Consider the following 22,222-nt stretch of genomic DNA (forward strand, 5'->3'; position numbering starts at 1 on the left):
AGGTAAAGCTCCAAATTAAGTATATATATATACACATATGGAGAATAGTTAAATTGAGGCACCACAGTTTTGATAAGATACTGCTTAGTGATTATGACTAACAAAGTAGAAGTGAGGATAGTCCATAATCAATGGGGAAAACTATTAGAACAAAGTAGAGAGCCTCTAGAAATATTGACAGTAAGATTGCTCCTTCTTCACTCATACTCCAAGAGAAGGGTGGAGTACCCAGAAGAAAAATAGAATAAGTTAAATTGAGAGAAGATAGGTTCCCCAAAGTATTAGAACAAGTATATATAAATAAGCTATAGTTACTACTATTGCTAATGATAATGATTTGGATAATGGAAACCCATTAAGAAAATGTTAAGATGACATATTCTTGAGCCATTCCATATATCAAATCATGATCCAGATAAAGAAATGCAAGAATTAAGAGTAGAAAGCAAGTTGAGATCATGGATTAGTAGGAAAGATACCTCATAGAAAGTAAGGTCAATAATCTTAGTAAGATCCTCAGGAAGGAACGAAAACATTACAAACCTCGACTTCATCCTAATTTTAAAGATAAAATTTTTATAAGTCTAGTGAATTGTAATGTCGAGGAGAATTATTAGATAAATAAGTATACTTATTTATGGAGTTTTCCATAAATAAGTATACTTATTTATGGAGTTTTTCATAAATAAGCTGTGCATTCTACAGGTTTAAAACCTTTAAGTACACGTGCTCATATTAGAATGACGTGTAAAATCTTAGTATGACAAGATATACTAGGAAAAGCATAATAAGTATATCTGAGTATGTTTAAGAGTACCGTGAGACATGAAAGAAATGACATAATGGCACACCAGTCAGATGAGAATATTGGCTATGAGAGTGCAAAGTTTCAAGTAAACTATTTGACTTCAGATAAGTCGTCACGTTCTTAACGGTTCGGACAAATTGACGAGCCAATAAGTAAGCACTCAATTAGTAATAACCAGGAATATTTTAAGATCTAAGCAATATTATGAGTGTAGAATTATAGAATTATGAAATAATCCCATGATTCAATATGTAGTATTACATTTTGTACTACATAGTACCCCCAGAAACCACAACGATGAACATTTTAATCCAAATTATATAAAAGTAGTACAGCACCCTAAGGATTAGGGAGTTTTTCACGACAATTATATCGAAAGGATATTACTATAACCCAAGGACCAAGATCAGATAGATCTGATAATGGAGTCTCAGTCGAATCAAGGATAGAAATGTATAGTCTAAGTTTATGTTAAAAAAAATAGTTTCGAGATCAATCACGACTTATGCTAGGCAATTGATTGACTAATCCTAAAGATTGATTCGGCTGAAGATTGAACTGACAATTGAGACTAAGAAGAGTGATTAGTCATTTTAGAGATAAATGATCTCATCCAAACCACTAGTTACCCTAACAGAAGAAGGATGTTGCTGAAATTGCCTTGATTGATAGGAAGTTAAAGTAGAAGAACAACATCCAGCAGGAGAATTGTAAAAGATCTACATTCTAGAATATAAGTGTGATTAAATCACGACAGAATTCGTGGTAGGGATGCCTAGAATATCCGATAGCAACAATGCGATTTGGATAATCGGAGACCGATTGACAAGATCTGCACATTTTTACCAATCAAACTCAGTTATTCTATTGAGAGACAGCCATTTCATGAGTGTACATGGCATAATGGGGTCAAGTTAAAGTTTAGTACAGCTTCCCACCGCGGACAGATGGCCAATCTGAGAGGACCATCCAGACCCTAAAAGATATGTTGAGAGCATGTGTCATGGATTTTAAAGGGAACTGGGATAGGAAGTTACCTTTGATAGAGTTTTCCTATAACAACAGCTATCACACGTCAATAGGAATGACACCTTTCGAAGCTCTATACAGAAGAAAATACAGGTCCCCAATCCATTATTATGAACCTGGGGAGAAGCATATAGAAATAGTATACTTTATCAGGAGAACCACAGAGGATGTGAGACTTATCACAAGGAGGTTCGATACAGCTCACAGTCGCCAGAAGAGCTATGCGGATAAACGCCGTAGACATATAGAGTTTCGGGTAGGAGACTTAATTCCCCTGAAGGTGGCACGGATGAAAGGAGTAATGAAATTCGGTAAGAGAGGGAGACTAAGCCCAAAATACATCTGACCAGTTAAAATCCTAGAGAGGATCTGTAAGGTCGCGTACAGACTAGCTTTGCCGCTAGAAGTGGCTATGGTACGCAACGTCTTTCACGTATTGATATCGAAGAAGTATACGATAGATCCATCACATGTAATGCACCAGGAACCTATCGAAGTGCACGCAGTTCAGATCCTAGCTCGCGAGGAGAAAACCTTAAGGAATAAAGTAATTCCTCGGGTTAAAGTCTTGTAGTGAAATCATAATATTGAGGAAGCTACTTGAGAACGCGAACATAATATAAGGAAAAGCTACCCCGAGTTGTTCTAATTTTTAGGATGAAAATTCTTAAGGGGGTAGATAGTAATGACTGAGAAAATCCCAAACCTTAAATAATACAATTTACGAATTAATATCTGTATTCCTAAATTCTGTAGTAGATTTCATGTTAAGTTCATGTTTTCGATCAAGTAAATTCGATCGACAAATTCTCGCCGTACTTTAAGGTGGAATAATTTTCAGTACAAGTATAGTTCAAGAATCTTAATTCTAAGAATCTACAAACACAACATGATGTTAGCAGCGTACAAAAAAAAATGCACTGACATTTTAAAGAAGAGAAAATCCTTAATTACCAGACAGAAGGGTACAATGTGAGCTCGGGAGTTGACACCATCAGAAACAACGTCATTCTCAGGATAGAATGCAGAAAAGTTAAATTTAGAATTTGTTCAGTCTAGAATTAATTTCAAGACTTTAAACAGTTCAAGATATTACGCGAGTAAGAATTTAATGTGATCTCAAAGTAGTCGAGGATTTAACATTGAACTGTAAATAAGCAGTAGGAAAGGAACGGTCAGAAACTAGAATTCATGTCGGCTAAGTACTTCCTTACAGTCAGTATGATTTTTATCTGACTCAAAAAAAACTAAGAGAGTGGACAAAAGTACAAGGGGTAGGATTTATTTTTCTCTCTCCTTCTCCACTTTGGCCGGCCATGAATAGCAAATTAGAGCCAAAACTTAGCTAGTTGAGTGTGCAAGTGGATGGCATGGTAAGGTGATGGGATAGTAGTGGTTGAAGGGGAAATCATGGTAAAATTGATTCTTCTTTTCTCCATACACAACCGGCCAAAATTGGGGGATTTGAACCAAAAATTTGGTTGAATAATGGAGTGGAATTGGAGTTAAATGATGATCACAAAGTTGGCTATAAAAGGAACCAACATATGATAGGTCTCATTTTTTTTCCTCCTTGCTTTTCTCTCCACCTCCAAATCCGGCCACACCCCTTCACTCCCTCTCAAATATTTTCTTCCACTCTCCCAATCTTGAGCCACTAGCAAACCATAGAAGAAGAAGAAGGAGATCAAGGGATTCTAGGAGGAGACTAGTCAAGCATTCCTCTAAGGGTAAAAAAAACTCTAAATCCTCTCTTTTTCATGTTTTGGTAAAGTTTAAAATGTAGAGATATTCCTCTCAAACTTCCTTATACTTTCTAGTTCCAAGCCATTAACAAATCTTAGAGGAGTTCAAAGGTTTTTCAAGAGAGAGAAAGAGTTCTTCAAGAGTAAGTTCTTGAACTCTTCTCCATTAACTTCTAGCCAACTTTAAGCTTGGATTTATGGATGTAAATTTGTGATTTTTAAGGAAGATAAGTTGTAATAAGGGTGTGTGAGTTTTATGTTGGTTTTATGTGCCTTGAGGTTAGTTGATGTGGTATGCTTATGTTTGATTTATGTTGCTTAGTTTGGGTTGAAGGAAAAAATTTTCGGTTAATTTGAATGCAAAAACGATGACCCTAGAGTGAGATTTTTTGATGTTTCAAAGTTTGAACTTATAGATCTCGATGTTTTGAACGTTTTCTATGACTATGAGAAAACCCAATTTTAACTCTAAAAGCAAGTTTGAGGCCAGTTTGTAAAAATGGACAGGCTGTCCAACACAGTTTCAGAAAAGAAAAAAAGGGGATTGCTACAGCAATCCTATGGCATTTTAAAAGAAGAATTGCTGCAGCAATCCTGCAGCATTTTAAAAAGATTGCTCCAGCATTATTAAAAGATTGCTACAGCAATCCGATAGCCTTTTTAAAAGATTGCTACAGCAATCCTACAGCATTTTAAAAGATTGATGCAGCATTCCCACAGCAAAAGAAAAAAAAACAGCAGCCACTGTTTTTAACCAAACGAGGCCTTTAAAAGATGAATTTCAACTTTCTCTAAACATGAGTATTTTAGATCTCAATGAGACGAAGAATTGTCATGAAAAACAAATTTTCAAAATCCGACCCTATGATGCAGTAAAATACAGATTTCAGAAACTACACAGTTTTAACGAAACAAAACTAACATAGAGTTGGTTTTAATAAAAAGTTATCAAAGAACCCGAGATGTGATTTCAGTAAAATACTATGGTGTTAAACCTCGTTTTAACGGAAGTATTCATAAAGAAAGTTTTCAAGAAAAAAATGCTTTCTTTTAAAGAACTTAGTGGTTTATCGAGCAAACCACCCCGGCGTGCACTTCCGAGCCAATACGATAGGTCCTTAGAATTTTGAAGGTTTGATGTGGGTCCAATGCCCGCATTAATTTAAGAGACTCTGTTAGAGTATAAATTTCAGCGGCATAAGAGTTAGAATGCCATGTATAAGTTCTAGGCCGAATTGGGCCTTAATATCATAATAAGCCCAATAAGGAAAATTATGGAGAATAAGTTACTAGATTGGGTAAATGATTTTCAATCTAGACATAAGTACGTTAAGGGCAATTAAGGAAAATAAGATTTTGAGAATTTAATAAATTGATCCTTATAGTAAATTATCCTTCAGTAAATGAAAGGAATACATTCCTAAAGTAAACGGCTAGATTTCCTTCATAAGTTGCTAAAATAGAATAGCAAATGACAGATAATCTCACACTCTCAATGGGTGTTCATTTCAGAAGTAAGCAAGTAAGAGAATAGGCTGTTTGGCGAAGAGTGGATTCCAGCTCTGTAAATCAGGTAAGTAGGAATCTCGCCTACAGTATGAATAGATTTTAAAGAAAAAGTTACACATGTTATATATGCATGTTTATGCTTTAAGTATTATATGCGATGTTATGTCATGCTGCATACACTTACGCAGTGCACATAAATTATATGTGTTTGAGTACATTTCATGTTATAGTATGCTATGTTATGTCATATTGCATACACCTTAATAAGTCAAGAAGAACTTATAAGAATAATCTAAGTTGAGTGCCGTACTAGCCTCCGACTCAAAGGAGGTAACTCAAGCTCCGACTCAAGGGAGAAAAGAAAAAATAATAATAATGTCCTCCGACTCAAGGGAGGCATTCAAGTTATAATCACAGTGTCGTGGGGGACCTTGCAAACCCTCACGTCCCGATGATTGCGCACAAGCGGAACGCGAGCACTCAGGCCCACAAGAAAGAAAGAAAAGATAAGATAAGATAATAAGACTATGATAAGACATCATAATTAAGCATAATCAGCTCATGCATATTTATTCATGTGTACTTACAGTTATTTTGCGATAGATGATTCCTACTTGCTGAGTGAAAGCTCAATCAGATATGTTCATGCTGTAGGTAAGAAACCTGTCAGCAATTCTTGAAGGGCAATGGCGAGCGGCGGACGAATGGTGGAGATGAGAATGGATACCACTCACACTTAAATCTTCCACAGTAAGTTAAAGTAAAATCATGTATATGTATATATGATTCAAAGGTTTCAAGCACGTATAAAAAATATCTAACAATTTAGTTAATAGTTGGAGTAGAAAAATGTATTAAAAAAAAATAGAGAGAGTTAATCATAAGTTATTTTAGTTAAAAATAGGAAATAGTTAATATATTAAAGATGTTCTTTTGTTGGTTTCTTATCACTGTTAGCCCATGAACATTGGACATTATGACAATTTAGTCCCTTGACTTTTAATTTTAGTATATTATTTGCTGCCCTTTCATTTATTTATTTATCTTCACTTTCATTTATTTATTTATTTATTTATTTATTGGAGTTTTAATCTTTGCACTATAATTTACCAATGATTTCTAAAATCTAACAGTGCTAATGTGTGTGTTGCGTTAACTTAAAATTGTATAAAAATATAGTTACGTTATGTGCAAAATGTTCGATTCAGTTATGTTGAAATCCATTGAGAATTAGAACATTTTGCAATTTACATCATTTTTAGATAAACAATTCAATTATTTTGAGATGCGAGTAGAATTATTTATATATCCTTGTCAATTTTAATGTCAAAGATCAAAATTTTGAAAAATAAAAATTTCCGCACTAATTTTCGTAAATTAAAAGTTCAAAAATCAGAGTGTCACAGTGCTCAAAGTTTAGGATCTAATAGCGTTAATAATCCTAAATTAAATGCAATAATTAATAGTATACTTTTGCAACAATTAAAAATCAAAGGTGTAGCTCGTGAATTACTTTAAAGTGGAGGGTTATATTGAAAAACCCAATATATAAAATAAATGAAGAATAAGATAAGACTTAGAAGGTCAAGGGACGTACGGATTCACCTTTCGGAGGAGCTGCTAAGGTAATATCATCTGACCAAACAAACATAATAAAATAAATTTATCCTGACGCTACATAATACTACATAGTACATGGTACATATTATAAAAACATTAACGAAATTATTCCTAGTCTAGTGGCTCTCTTTGCTTTTTTCATTGTCTGCTTCGTAAAGTAAAGAAAATTCTCACTCTTTAAACTTTACTTTTCTCTCTCTAGCTGCTACAAAACTTTGTTGCTAAGAAACCCATTTCCATTTTCTTCTCATCTCTCTTTCAAAAGGGTTGTGAGGGTGTACGGATATTCACAAGTAAGAAGAGGATCAAGCTGTTTGTGTAGTGTGATATGATGAGAGTTATTGTGTAAGGAAGAGAAGAAGAAATATGGAGAAAGGAGAAGCTTCACACAAGAAGAAGAAAACTGCCGCTGACCGCTTTACTGATATTGTGTTTTCTTGGTCTCTGGAAGACGTCTTCAATGAAAATCTTTTCAAGGACAAGGTTCTCTCTCTCTCTCTCTCTCTCTCTAGCTATTAGTTCGTTCTTTGTAGTTTACATTTCTCATCATGTGGTAGTCATGATCAGTACTAGGTTTGTTTCGTTTTATTTTGTGGCGCTTTTTTTTTAAAATGAACATTTCTCTTAGTCCGACAGCTATTGAAACTGTTATTTTTTTTTTCTTTCATCCAAATAATGTAAAAGAAAAACCATTATGTTGGGCTCCTCTTTTTGTTTAAAACATAGTTTTACATAGTATTTCACAAAGATCGATTTTTTTTTCTTCATCCAAATAATGTCAAAGAAAAACATAGTTTTACATAGTATAACATTTTTGTCGCTTGATACAAGAACAGTTGCTACTTTCTTCGCTGAGAAAAACCCATAACGGTAATATTAGTTTTTTAAGGTTTCCATACATACGAGACTATTAGCTTTTTCAAAACGCTAGTGAGATTGTGTAGTCATATGTCCGCCTAGTAATTGGTAAATACATCAAGTCAATTTCGAGAACTATATATATATATATATATAGGGAGGAATTGTCCCCAATTCGGTATCAGATTAGAACGACACATGTATATTTCTTCTAAAAATATGTATATTTCTTCTTCGGCACATGTATATATTTTTTTAAAACATGTATAATGTAAGAAGACATCTATAATTTGTCTAAACACCTATATAGATGTTTTTAGAGGAAATATACATGTGTCGAAAAGGAAATATATATTTTAAAAAAAAATATACACGTGCCGCTCTAATCCGGTACCGGATTGGAGACTTTACCCATATTATATATGTGTGTGTGTGTGTGTGTGTGTGGAATGTTGTATTGGATTCGTACGTAGTTGAAAATCAGTTTTGATGTCTAGTGTCTTAAAAATATTTTTGATGTTTAATTTTCAGTTTTATAACCACGTAAAAGGATTTTCGTACACATTAAACCACAAACAACACTAATTAGATAAGAAAATACTTAAAGTGAGCGTACACGATTTACGTATGCATACCAAGTGTAGACTAAAGTTAGATATGAAAAGGCTTTTATGGTTGCCATGATTGTTATGGTTCCGGATGCAAATCAAGTTTTCAAATGCATGATTTTCCTATTATTTTGTGGTGTATTTGAATGAAGTAGATTTTGAGGTTTAAAATGGTATTGACTGAAATAAATGATGTTTGATCATTATAGTCATGAAAATAGGGTAAGAGGTTTTAGTTCGTTTATCATTAAACAGTTAGAAGTTCAAAGGTTTCTATTTTAGCAAAAACACAGCTTTTCCTTAGGTGCATTTCAAAACTTCTTTTGATGCATTTTGGGGCTCATAGACTCGCTGTTCGACTGAACTCGTTGACTCCGCACTCTATTTACCATATTACAAACTTCAAATTATCATTCATGAACTAACAATGTTCCTTTTGTAGGTGGAAAAGATTCCAGAATCGTTTCGATCGGTTAGGCAGTACTTCGCTTCTTATGTCAACCCTTTATTGGAAGAAACTCGAGCCGAGTTGCATTCAAGTATGGAAACGCTATATAGAGCACCATTTGCTGAGGTTATCTCTTTTGAAGAAGCTAAACCATATGGGACAAAAGTATATCAAGTTAAAGTTAATTACTGGAGAAGCAAGTTCAACAATGGCCGCGGCAAGGAACCTTACAAAACTTTGCCCGGCGATATCCTTGTTTTGGCACATTGTAAACCAGAAACTGTTTCTGATTTACAAAGCTTAGGAAAGTCGTGGGCCTTTCTGTCACTCATTGATATCAGAGGGGATGGTGGTACTAATTTCAAGGTCAAGGCATCAAAAGAGTTTGAAAACAACGTTAAGACGAAGAGTCCGTTGTATGTCATTTTCTTGGTGAATGTAATCCCCCAGAAAAGGATATGGGAAGCATTGCATATGTTCAGCAATCTGCAGATAATAACTGAAACTCTGTGCAACAATTCTGCGGTAAGCCTGTCAATGACAAATTTTCACACTTTTCTCTTCTTTTAGAATTTGATTTACCAACATGGATTCTTTACATACAACTGCAAATTATTCATCTTTTTTCTAATTAATGAGCAATCATGGTCATAAGTTAAAAGAATTGCAAAGACTAGGTAGCCACTCGCAGTTTCTTTCCGACTCTCTCAGTTAACTTTCTAAATACCTTTTGTTTCAAAAAGTTTCGTGCCCCACATATTTCATATAATTTCCGAAACAGATCAAATAATGGGGCATTCAGGGTTGAACTATTATTACCGTGTTCGCATTTCTTGGACTTTGAAAATCTCAATTCTGCATAACAGGTTAAGAAAAAGTGTGATGGCCGTTGCAAGAAAAATAATGGCGTCGGGGATGAGAAGATGGTGAAGAGTTTATCTTCCGAACTCAATGAGTCCCAGACAGGAGCAGTTGTTTCCTGTCTTCATATGATGCAGTGCAAGAAGAAATCTGCCGTGGAACTTATATGGGGTCCACCAGGGACGGGAAAAACTAAAACTACTAGTACTCTTCTCGTTACCCTCTTGAGAAGGAACTATAAAATCCTCATTTGTGCTCCCACAAATGTTGCAATTACTGAACTGGCTTCTCGGGTCCTGAAGATGGTATTGGATGCGCAGTCTGACGACTTGTTTTGTTCATTGGGAGATATTCTTCTCTTTGGTATCAAGGAGAGGCTCAACATTGGTTCAGATATGGAAGAAATATACTTGGATTATCGAGTCGAACAGCTCGCGGAGTGCTTTGGACCACTCGGTTGGAATTATTGTTTCACTAACATGATAAATTTTCTCACATATTGTGTTTCTGAGTACCATATTATCTTGGAAAATGAGTTAACTGAAGGAGAACAAGGCGGTGAAAGTAGCATTGAGAAGGGAAGTGTGAGTAAGAGTGAAGTTGCCAAGAAAAAATTCAAGTCATTTCTAGAATTTGGGAGAGCGAGATTTGGTTTTAACTTCTTGGAGCTCAAAAGATGCATCTCTAATATCTGCAAACATACAACAAAAAGTTACATTCTGAAAAAAAAATTTAAAAGCATGGTGTCCCTTATGGGCTTACTTGATTCTTTCCAATCATTGTTGTCTCAACCTGATGTAGTCTCTGAAGAACTGGAAGAGCTCTTTTCTCATTCAGAAGTAGTTGGAGAGCTTCCTCATTCATCTGGAGAGAAACCGTCTTTCTTGCTGTTTCAGAAGAGAAACGAATGTCTCTCTCTTTTGAGAACTCTTCGCGGTTCCCTCGCAGAACTTGATATGTCAAGTTTTAAGAGCCGAAAAGCAATTAAGAAATTCTGTTTTGATAGAGCTTCATTAATATTCTGTACTGTGTCGTGTTCTTTTAAGCTGCATAATATGGAAATTAAGCCAACCATTTTGGTTATTGATGAAGCTGCACAGTTGAAAGAGTGCGAATCAACAATACCTCTTCAACTTCCAGGTCTCAAGCATGCCGTTCTTGTTGGTGATGAATGGCAATTACCAGCAACTGTTAAAAGCAAAGTATGTTTGATCATTTCATTAATTTCTTTACACTTGTGCAGTAAATTTTTACGCTTTCTTTTCTTTGGTTAGTGATTCAAATCTTATTTTTCTAAAAATAGGTTTCTGAGGACGCTGGATTTGGAAGAAGTTTGTTTGAGAGGTTGAGCTCACAAAATCATCCGAGGCACCTCCTGAGTGTGCAATACAGAATGCATCCATCCATAAGTATTTTCCCAAATTCAGAATTCTATCATAACCAGATCCAGGATTCAGCTATTGTGAAAAGGGAAAGCCATGGAAAGAATTATCTTCCTAGACCAATGTTTGGTCCCTATGCTTTTATCAATATTATCGGTGGAAGAGAGGAAAAGGATGATGACGGACATAGTCGAAAAAATATGGTGGAGGTAGCTGTTATCTTGAAAATACTGCAGAACTTGTACAAAGGTATCCACACGATGTTGCTTTTTGGGTGCACTAATATGTGAAAACTACATTGCTTTTACTACTGGGAAAACAAACATTATGTCCTCATTAAGTGTTTCTTGTAGATCATTAGTCTCTTTTTCTTTGCTATGTAGAATTATGATGAAAGTTTTCAGCACATAGAGAATACAGTTGGCTAAAATGCATCCAAATTTTCTGTTTTTCGTGGTTTTTGAGATGGTGCTCTAAAGGTAAGAAATTGTGATCTCTAAAAAGATTGTGTTTCTTATTCTTTTTCCTTTTCTTTTGTGTACAGTATGGCGTAAGTCACAACATGAGCTCAGTATTGGTATAGTGTCTCCCTACGCTGCTCAAGTAGTTGCAGTTCACGGAAAACTTGGGAAGAAGTATGATAAAATTTGTGGCTTTCAAGTAAAGGTGAAAACAGTTGATGGGTTCCAGGGTGGGGAAGAAGACATAATAATAATGTCGACTGTGCGCAGTAGCGGCAGTCATTCGTTGGATTTCGTCTCCAAACCTCAGAGAACTAATGTTGCTCTTACAAGGGCAAGGTATGGCATTATGTTAAACCATGTCGAATATGTTCTTGCATGCTTTTTATAAAGTTTGGGTTTGGCAAATAACAACCGGCCCTTTTCATGTTTACAGGCACTGCCTCTGGATTTTGGGCAACGAAAAAATTTTAGCCAATAGTCAATCCGTCTGGGCGGCTATTGTCCTTGATGCAAAAAAACGCGGATGCTTCTTTAATGCCGACCATGACGGAGACTTGGCCAAGTCTATAACAGAGGTCAAGAAAGAATTTGGCCAATTTGAAGACATGCTTAATCCTGACAGTATACTTTTCAAGAGTTCTAAGTGGAAGGTATATTTTTCGGTAGTCAAATGTATATATACTGGTTTTAGTCTGTATTTACCAACTTTTAACCACTTGCAATTGCTCTTTTAGATTCAAGAGTTTTATCTAATACATTCTTTTTTTTTTAAATCCCTTTCTATCCCGAATTCTTAGGTCTTTTTCAGTGACAACTTTCTGAACTCATTCAGAAAATTGACATCAGTTGAAACAAAGAAGTCAGTTATAAACCTTCTACTTAGACTCTCTGATGGCTGGAGACCTAGGAGGCAAGTTATAGCATTTTGTGAAAGCCCTTTGCAGATAAATAGTTTTAAGGTTGTAGGTTTGAGTGTTGTCTGCACTGTCGACATAGTATCAACAGATTCGGGGCACATGCAAGTTTTGAAGATCTGGGACCTGCTGCCTCCTGAGAATATTCCGGAATTCGTAAAATGCCTAACCTGTACTTTTGAGAAGTGCACAGAAGCTTTCATCAACCTGTGCAATGAAAAATGCTTGGAAGGGTATGTTGCTTTGTGTTTGAAGTGATTCTGAGCACATGTTCCTAAAATTTAAAGCCTTCTTTATCTGGATAAGTGATCATGAATACACAAGCCGTCTTCCTTTATTGCTTTCCTAATGCTTTCTCTATTTTCGTGTTTGATTGTTTATCCTCAGAAAGATACCGAAAGTTTGGCCAACCTCTTTGGACATTGTCCGTTTCAAGCATCTTTCCATGAATGAAACTGGAAGTGATTTTGTTGGTGTTCCTGATGGTAGAGGTTATACTGAGAATTCAAGAGTTGGTGAGAGTTCACTGCCAATGAAATTCTACTCCCTGTCAAATTGTGTAGTGAATCACATGTTATCTGATCGCGATGCCAGAGAATTGGATCTTCCTTTCCAAGTATCGGACCAAGAAAAGGAGATAATCCTTTTTCATAGAAGTACATTCATTCTTGGACGGTCAGGAACGGGAAAAACTACCGTCTTAACCATGAAGTTGTTTCATAAAGAATACTTGCATCACCAGACTATGGAAGGACTTTATGGAGTCAAGAGCAATGTATTTGGACATGTTAATCAAAATAGTGTGGTTGAGAAGAACTCAGAAAAAACTAGGGGAAATGTTCTGCGCCAACTTTTTGTAACGAGTCCTAAACAATGCAATGCTGTGAAACAGCGGTTTTCCTACTTGAGAAGGTATGCAAGATATTCATGAAATGCTACTTTTAATATTAATTTAGAAGTCTTAATTTCCATCACTCATGTAGAGAAGTAGGAAAAAATTCTGACCAATAAATCTTGGACGCTTTAGGATCTACAATCTCTATCCTCAAAGTTTTGTTTAACCTATACAATCTTACTATTTAGTGTTCTAATTTTTCTTGAGTGTGGTGTTATAAATCTCAGATAAAGTTTCATTCTGTCGAAAGCCATAAAGTTAATTCTTTTCAAGTATGAATAGACACCCACTATTCAATTCTAGTGAACTCTGTAAGCTATTTCCGACTATTAGATTTGATAAATTATATTCTCTTGTGGTTATACACTAAGAATATGGTGCATAAAGATTTGATTTCCAACTCTTTTTTTTTTTTTTTGGTTCTGCAGCTTTTCTTGCAGCGGCAGCCATTCATCCGAAAGCAGTCTGATTCATATGGATGACATTGATGCTGAAGAAACTGAATCTAAGAAAATTCCTGATTCTTTTCATGGTATTCCCGCTAATCATTACCCTCTTATCATAACATTCCATCAATTCTTGATGATGCTCGATCGAACATTGGGCAACTCCTTCTTCGAAAGTTTCATTAATATGGCAGAACTTTCTAGGAGCCAAATGTGCACATCAAGATCATGCGTGCTTCAGTCGTTCATAAGAGCCAAAGAAGTCAATTTTCAGAGGTTTTGTTCACAATACTGGCCTCATTTTGACTGTCACCTGACAAAGGAGCTTGATCCTTCTGGAGTTTTTACTGAGATAATTTCTCATATCAAAGGTGGACTGAAATCCATGGAAGCAATCGATGGTAAACTTGCTAGGGAGGACTATGTTGTACTGTCAGAAGGATGTGCCTCTAGTTTGATCGGTAGGAAGAAAAGGGAGAGAATATATGATATATTTCAGATTTATGAAAATATTAAGATGGAAAAAGGTGAATTTGATTTGGCTGATTTTGTGAATGATCTCCATCGTCGACTCAAACGTGAAAGATATCAGGGTGAAGGAATGAATTTCCTATATGTTGATGAGGTGCAAGATCTTACAATGAGTCAAGTTGCTTTGTTTCGACATGTATGCAATAATGTTGAAGAAGGTTTCACTTTTTCTGGTGACACTGTTGAAACAATTGCAAGAGGTATTGATTTCAGAATCCAAGACATACGATCATTGTTCGACAAGAGCTTTGTATTGGAACCCAAAAGGGAACACAAGGAAAGGAAAGATGATGGTCGAATGACGAACATTTTCCATTTGACTCGAAATTTTCGGTCCAATGCTGGTATCCTAAAGCTGTCACAGAGCATTATTGAATTACTCTATCATTTCTTTCCTCTATCTATTGATATTATGGAACCTGGAACCACAACTGTAATCGGTGAAACTCCATTTTTGCTTGAATCCCGGAGCAATGAAAGTCCAGCCTTCACCCTCTTTGGAAAGAGTGAGAACACAAGTAGAAATGTTATCAGTTTCGGCGCACAGCAGGTGATTTTGGTAAGAGATGAAAGCGCTAGACAGAAAATAAAGGACTATGTTGGGAAACAAGCTCTTATCTTAACCATAATGGAATGCAAGGACCTGGAGTTTCAGGTGACTGCTATAGTTGATCTTTAGACAGTATTTTACTTTTATATTAAACATGTTATTTCCAATGAGGGTTTTTGATTTTCTAGTCTGGTGATATCTTTTATTCCACTCTTCTTCTGCCACTTCCTATGTTTGCGCCGACCGTAACAATGTATTTTTCGCAGGATGTATTATTGTACAACTTTTTTGGATCATCCCCTCTGGGAAAACGGTGGAGAGCCATATATAATTATATGAAAGAGCAAGATTTGTTTGATGATATGTCACGTAGTTTTCCACTTTTTGATGAGTCCAAACATAGCATTTTATTGTCCGAGCTGAAGCAATTATATGTTGCTGTTGCAAGCACAAAGCGGAGGTTGTGGATTTGTGATAACACAGAACTATCCAAACCTATGTTTGACTATTGGAAGAAGAAGCTTCTTGTACAAGTAAGGGTACTCGATAATTCTCTTGCACAGGCGATGCAAGTTACAAGCAGTCCCGAGGAGTGGAGATCACAGGGCCTCGAGGTTTGCTTTTCTTTTTCTTTCCTCTTCAGCAACAAGAATAATGATTCTAAGATTATGGCCACAATATGTTTACTCCTAGCATAATTGCGTAATTTAGGATTTATTAGGAGTAAGATCTTTAAATAGACTTTTAGAAACTGCATTTTTACTGTGTACCTTAATGATTATTATTGAGTATACAGATTTCCTATCAATTGTTCTCTCTTCTTCCTATATTCTTCTTCTCTCTCTTTCTTTAATCTATGTTAAGTCATACACCACATTATGTTTTGATCACTCCTTCCCACCTTAAGCAACATGTACCATAGTTTTAAACAACGCAAACTTATCAAAAATTCAATCTGCTTGTCTACAGTTGTATTATAAGGACAGCTATGAAATGGCCACAATATGCTTTGAAAAAGCTGGTGATGCATTTTGGGAAAGCAAGTCTAAAGCTGCTGGCCTTGAAGCAATGGCCGACCAAATTCGTTCTTCCAATCCCAAAGAAGCCAATTCAGCCCTCAGAGAAGCCGCCGAAATATTCAAAGCCATCGACAAGGCCGATTCCGCTGCAAGGTGTTTTTATAATGCAGGGGAGTATGAGAGAGCAGGTATAACTTTCTAACACAAACTTTTGTAGCATTTCATTGTTCAAAGCCGTTGATATTGTTTAAAATGAATCTTATTCAAACTTAAAAGTAAAATTTAGCACTCAAAATATTTAATACTTCCCTTTTAACTTCAATTCCAAGGAACAAAAAAAAAAAAAAAAAAAAAAAAAATCCTCGACGTTTTAACTTAAATTGAAATTACAGAAATTTTAAGATCCAGAAATATCTTTGGGGTTAAAAATTTTCAGAAAAAATTTCACTTAAATTTCAGTAATATTGGTACATTTATCTATTTTGGTGAGATCGTAGTGTATTTTTTTGCAAAATTTAAGCAAATATTGAAAACATCCAAAAAAAATTGCAAAATTAAGCAAACATATGTATATTTTTTTTGCGTCACTTTATCAGTGTTCGATTAGCTGAATAAAAGATTTTCATCACATAAGCATGCTTGTACACTTTGCAGAAAAGCGTGTCATAGTGCCAATGTTGCTTGAATCATCATGAATCGTGTTTGAGCCTTATAGGACTTTATTTTGGTTTAGAGATTTCTATCTAATATCTATGAAGTTGTTTACGTAAAACTTGTTTATTTATATATTCTTTTCAAGGTTAATCATGTCCTAAAATAGATAGAGAAATATTAGGCTTTAAAGCAAATATCCATAGTTTCTATAAATTTTTCACGAAATTTCCAACAATATTAATATAGTTTCACCAAAACTGATATCTCCATCCATATCGATATTTCAAATTCATCATCCGTTCATGGTTTGAGATAACATTTCAGCTCTAGTATTGTGTTAAGTAACTTATCACAACTTATCCATGCAGGTCAAATTTATTTGGAAATATATGGCGACACTGAGCTGCGAAGAGCGGCGGAATGCTTTTCTCTGGCAGGTCTCTACAATCTTGCTGCTAATGTTTATGCTAGAGGCAATCTTTTCCCAGAGTGTGTGACTGTTTGTGCCAAAGGAAAATTATTTGACCTGGGTCTGGCGCACATAGAGCGCTGGAAACAACAGGATAAGAAAGAGAGTGATGTGACCAGGAAACAACCAGAAATAGAAAAAATTGAACAGGAGTTTCTGGAATGCTCTGCTCTTCACTATTATGAGGTCAAAGATCATACGTCCATGATGAAAGTTGTCAAAGGTTTTAATTCCATGAATTCGATTCGTATTTTTCTGAATTCATTGGGCTGCTTTGACGAACTTGCGACATTCGAAGAAAAATCAGGAAATTTTGTGGAAGCTGCAGAAATTGCAAAGCTGAAAGGAGATGAACTACTTGCGGCAGATCTTCTTGGAAAGGCTGGTAAATACAAAGAAGCAGCTACTCTACTTCTTTCCTATGTACTTGCCAACTCACTCTGGTCGTCTGGTAAAAACGGCTGGCCCTTAAAGCTGTTTAAAAAAAAGGATAATCTTCTAATGAAGACCAAGTTATTTGCCAAGAATGAGACGGAAAGCTTTTACGAGTTTGTATGCACAGAGGCTGACATTTTGGAAAACAAGAAGAGTGACTTGTTGATGAAAAAATGTCAATTGAATGCTTCCAGGAGACACAAGAGTCTTGGAGGTGAAATCTTATCTGCTCGAAAAATTCTGGACGATCATCTTGCGTCGATGTTCATGCAGTATCTCTGTGAGGAGGATTCGGTGCTTGATCTTGAGAAGCATTCTGAAGACGTGATATCTGAAAACCAAGTCTCAGTTGAATCACTGGTCTATTTCTGGAAGTTTTGGAAAGAGAAGGTTGTGGGTATTTTTGAATATCTTGAACGTCTAGAGACCGAGGATGTTTGTGACTTCAGAAGCTATGGAGAATTTTGTTTGAGCTTCTTGGGTGTTCAGAGGCAGTTCCATGACCAAAATATAATCTACATCTTGCTCAACCCTGATGCTGATTGGGCGAGAAATGTGGAGAAAAGATGTGTTTGCAGTGATGGAACGTTGGTTTCTATCGATGTTTGCCAGTTTGTTTCTGCTGCTCAGATTTACTGGTGTTCGGAAGTACTCTCGGTTGGCTTCAAGGTACTACACAAGCTAGGAGACCTCTACAGCATCGTGACCGAGAATTCTGATATCATTTTCAGGAAATGCAGGAATCTTACCCTAATCTATGAGGTTGTGGGTTCTCTTTTAGACTCCAAATTCCTAAAGATGTCGTGTCAAGAATCAGAGGATCTCCAGAAATTTATTAGACTATCAACTGATGAATTTTGCAGCCACATATTCCCTTTAGATTGGAGGAAATCATTGATGGAGAACCTTACTCTCTTCAGAGAAACTGACTTTTGTAAGAATTTTCTGAGGCAAGTCCTAATTGAATACACCAACCCGAGGAATAATCTTTCAGGGAAAATTGGAAGTATAGTCATGGTTATTCTCGGGTCTGGCAAGCTCAATGCTGAGCTGCTCGAGAGGATTTTCGAGAGTATGGGCCGGAATCCACGGTGGACGGCATTCTTTGAGATTCTATCCAGGTCTAGAGGATCATACTTTCCAAGTCAGTCTCTGATCAGTAGATTTCATGAAGCTTTGGAAGATGCATACAATGCTAATTACAGGGTAGAGTTTAACTGTATATCCCCCGGAAGTTTCTTGTATCTAGTTGATCGCCTTCTGATTTGGGCATCTTCCCATCAAGGTTACGTGGTTACTACAAAGGCATCCTTTGTTGAATGGCTTATCCACCAAGAAATACATGCCAATAATACCTGGTCAAGATCCAATGCATCGGTAGATTTCCAACTGTCCCTTCTAGCCGTCCTTAAGTTTGTGATCAGTGTCATCAAAACATGCCTCTGCAATAAGGGATATCTGATTAAATGGATCAGGAGATATACCTCAAGGGAGAACGAGTACTACTCGATACTCGTGTCTAGGATGGTTGTGATAATATGCTTGCTTCATGCGAATTTCAATATGTGTTTGGATCTACTTTTTGATTTGCTAGGGAGGAGCTACATCACTGAACAACTGCCATGGGAATTTTCTGATGCCCTTAAGTCACATATTTTAAGCTTGAATCTAAATGTGCTTGCTGAAGCATTTCAAAAGATTGATAACTCGTTGGTGATTGTGACTTTTGGGGCAGATTATACAAAGCATTCATTTCCAAGTGCTATAGTTGTTGATATGGGGGTACACCATTCCAAAAGTGACATAATGAGACAACTCTTCTCGAAAAGCGGTGAAGCTTCAGAAGGTGTAAGCCGAGCTGCTACAGTCGAAGCAAGCTATTCTCCCAGAGAAACAGTTTCTACAGGCAGTTCTGCTGCAGGAAAGAAGAGTTCTGATATTCTGCATTCTGACTTTGAGTTGGCAGCAGAGCAGGTCGATCACACTCAGGACAAGCATGAAAGTAACTTGTTAATGGATTACGTGTGCTTTTGGGAAATATTTGAAGGGATAAACTCTCAAGAAAATGGAAGAGATGAAAGAAACTTCACATCAAGTGCTCAAACAATCAAGGTAGCCTACATTTGTTTCACATGAGATTTTAAATCAAACAAAAAATTAAACGAGCGTTGAAAATGATTTTTCCTCATTGTCTACCATCATTTTTAGGTGGAAGTGGAGAAATATATCCGCCTTTTAACCGCTGCAATGAATGGAAATCTTCCAAAAAATCTTGGCTATGAAGAAAAAACCTCACGCGGGGATGTGGTCAACATGGTATACGAATTGAAACACCTTTCAGCTGCATTGAATGCAAGGTCAGTTTATAGACTTCTTTCCCTGCTGGGATTAGCTTTATAGAATTGCTTTTCTTCGAAATCTCAACTCTGCTCCAACTCAAAGAGGGGGAAGGAGTATTATAATTGTTTTTTCATGAATAAGTAATATGTTTCATTTTTCCCTTTCCTCTTTCCCCACTGGGTACCAACTTCAACTTTTTCTCTTTCCCTGTCTCCCTTTATTCCCTTATTAGGAACATGCCTCTAGTGAAAGAACTTTCTAAGAAGTTGCAATTGAAAAGGCCGAGAATGGAGCATGTGTTGGGTCAGCTATTTCACCAGCATAAAACAGATGAGGAAAATACGACAGCGAAGGAGGCTGTTTCATCAAGTCATCAATGTGAAAAGAAAGATATCAGCGCCACGCCTGAGAAGATTAGCGAGTCTGACAAGGGCAAGTCGAAGGTTTCTCAAGCTAGCACTGTTCTGGAAAACAAAGCGGAAGTTGCAGCACCGAAACCAAAGGATAGCTGTCACATTCTCTAATGTGGGGAACCAATTATGGAAGCTGCCTTCTCTTTTGACAAGTGTTAGAGAGGTTACTAATGCTCTAAATATGAGAATCCAGGTCTATAAGCCTCTAAGAAACTCCTGAAATATCAATATTTATTGTAAATGAACATTAAGTTTACTTGGTTTGTTTTGAAGTCTAAAAATCACAATCTTCCAGCTAAAAGTAATACATTGAAACGAATTCTGTGTGTTGAAAGTCTGTAATTCAAGAATCCCCAGCAGTAACCATTTCTGCATACAGGGGCATATATATTTATGTTATTAAACAGACAAAATTAAAGCTATCACTATTCTTTTTATTTCTAACAATTTCTCATAGAAAAATGCAAACTATGTTGCAAGACTGGTCCTTTCTTATCATTTCAAACTCTGAAAAAGACTAACCAAATAGGCAGCCTCGAATCTCCAGAGATTCAGATTCAATTCTCATCGGTCCCGAATAGCTTCATCCTCGATAATGGACTCCGCAAGTAGCCTTCCACTTCGAACTTATTCGGAGAAAGCTCGCGGTATTTCCCGAACTGCTCTCGCGCCTCCGCATTCCTATCCAACAAGCTGTAGATCATCCCCCGACAGAAATACGGCCGGAAATCGGTCGGGTCCTCCTTGGTCAACTCCTGGTAGATCCTCAAAGCCTCCTCCACGTTCTTCTGCAAGAACTGTATCTGCGCCATAATCAACTTCACATCCCGAGCTTCCTTCGCCTTGTTCTCATCCTCTGCAATCCTCAGAGCCTCCTCCAACCGCCCGATCACCGCCTGTCCTTCGCCGTTCCGGTCCATCAGCAAAGCGTTCTCAAACAGCGCCTCGAACGACAGAGGATTCGCGGCGAGAATTTCTTCAAACACCTGGCGTGCACTCTGAATTTCACCACTTTCAGCCAGCAGCCTCGCCATCAGAAACTTCCACTCGTTCTCGGCCGGCTGCGCCGCGACCAGCCGCTTCAATATCGTCAACGCCTCGTCGTCCTCGCCGCCCTCGAGCTTCTGCTGCAGAAGCGACTTCAGGGCTTCAATGGCTTCCGAATTCGACTCCAAAAACTCCGAAAGCGGAGACGACGACGATTCGGCACCTCCGTCTTGGGCTTGGTCTTGTTCGACGATGGTTACCGGAATTTCGGCTCTGGCGGGCAAGTGGGTCGATTTGAGGACGACCATGGAAGCAGTAGCGCCGAAGAGAATGGCGGTTTTGGCGAAGCGTGTGAGTGTTTGGGTGATGGGAATTGTGGGTTTGTTGTCGTTAGATGGGACATGGATTGAGGAAGCTTTGATTCGGAGATGGGAAGAAGAAGAAGAAGAAGAAGGGACTAGTGGTTTGAGTTTTGTGGAGTTGAAAAGAAAGAGAGACGATAAGGAAGAAGAGGATGAATATGATAATGTGGTCAACATGGAGATGCTCATGATGATGATGATGATGATGATGATGGACAAGTGCTTAGTTGGAGAGTAGAGGCAAGAAATGGGGGCGGAGATGCTTAGGAGGAGAAAGAGGATGTGGGTTTAGTTTTAGTTCAGGAAGCCACAGAACAGTTTTGGGGTTCTGAGAGGTTTTTAAAGCTAAAAAACGTTCGTTGCTTTAGAATTTAAGTTTTGTTACAGTAAGGGTTCATTTGGTACGATAATTTAAATTAGAGTGACTCTAATCATGATTATAAAATTAGAATCATGATTTATAATTTTAGATTCAAATCATGATTCTAAAATCATGAATCAGAATTAAGGATTTGAATTACCTTGAATTAAGATGGGGTGGTTTTAAAATCACGATTTGAGCTAGTTTAAAACATCACATCAAATTTTAAATCACAATTCAGAATCATCTAAATTAAACACTGATTCTGAATTTAAGTTTTGTTACAGTAAGGGTTCATTTAGTACGAGAATTTAAATTAGAGTAACTCTAATCATGATTATAGAATCAGAATCATGATTCATGATTTTAGATTCAAATCATGATTCTAAAATCATGAATCAGAATTAAGGATTTGAATTACTTTAAATTAAGATGGGGTGGTTTTAAAATCACGATTTGAGCTAGTTTAAAACATCACATCAAATTCTAAATCACAATTCAGAATCATCTAAAT

General features: G+C 36.7%; 2 protein-coding genes across 3 annotated transcripts; one reads left to right on the forward strand and one right to left on the reverse strand.

Annotated features, from left to right (window-relative positions):
• The first annotated feature begins 6,990 nt into the window (after nucleotides 1–6,990).
• LOC21386026 lies at nucleotides 6,991–20,411 on the forward strand. Its single transcript, XM_010103096.2, has 14 exons — nucleotides 6,991–7,194; nucleotides 8,620–9,150; nucleotides 9,492–10,688; nucleotides 10,790–11,117; nucleotides 11,413–11,668; nucleotides 11,766–11,982; nucleotides 12,130–12,479; nucleotides 12,634–13,158; nucleotides 13,570–14,773; nucleotides 14,935–15,282; nucleotides 15,638–15,875; nucleotides 16,710–19,357; nucleotides 19,454–19,602; nucleotides 19,818–20,411. The coding sequence occupies exons 1-14, from the start codon at nucleotides 7,078–7,080 to the stop codon at nucleotides 20,107–20,109; spliced, it is 8,400 nt and encodes a 2,799-aa protein (XP_010101398.2). The 5' UTR covers nucleotides 6,991–7,077; the 3' UTR covers nucleotides 20,110–20,411.
• On the reverse strand, nucleotides 10,630–21,664 carry LOC21386028 (protein SLOW GREEN 1, chloroplastic). Of its 2 annotated transcripts, none has more exons than XM_024168894.1 (2): nucleotides 20,521–21,664; nucleotides 10,630–10,674 (listed from the first exon to the last, which is right to left on the reverse strand). In XM_024168894.1, exon 1 carries the CDS (start codon nucleotides 21,534–21,536, stop codon nucleotides 20,556–20,558), a length of 981 nt encoding a protein of 326 aa, XP_024024662.1. In that variant the 5' UTR covers nucleotides 21,537–21,664; the 3' UTR covers nucleotides 10,630–10,674; nucleotides 20,521–20,555. The 2 variants fall into 2 exon arrangements, with proteins under 2 accessions (XP_024024662.1, XP_010101400.2); XM_010103098.2 differs by lacking the exon at nucleotides 10,630–10,674 and adding an exon at nucleotides 20,210–20,367.
• Between the last annotated feature and the right edge of the window lie 558 nt (nucleotides 21,665–22,222).

Source organism: Morus notabilis, unplaced genomic scaffold, assembly GCF_000414095.1.
Source record: "Morus notabilis unplaced genomic scaffold, ASM41409v2 Scaffold893, whole genome shotgun sequence".
Taxonomy (NCBI): Eukaryota; Viridiplantae; Streptophyta; class Magnoliopsida; order Rosales; family Moraceae; genus Morus; species Morus notabilis.

Excerpts from the sequence above, each read along its gene's own strand:
- LOC21386026 (XM_010103096.2), top strand. The coding sequence starts at position 7,078 with ATGGAGAAAGGAGAAGCTTCACACAAGAAGAAGAAAACTGCCGCTGAC. Across the intron at positions 12,480-12,633 it reads AATGAAAAATGCTTGGAAGG|AAAGATACCGAAAGTTTGGC; the intron begins GTATGTTGCTTT and ends GTTTATCCTCAG. Across the intron at positions 15,876-16,709 it reads AGGGGAGTATGAGAGAGCAG|GTCAAATTTATTTGGAAATA; the intron begins GTATAACTTTCT and ends TTATCCATGCAG.
- LOC21386028 (XM_024168894.1), bottom strand. The coding sequence starts at position 21,536 with ATGAGCATCTCCATGTTGACCACATTATCATATTCATCCTCTTCTTCC.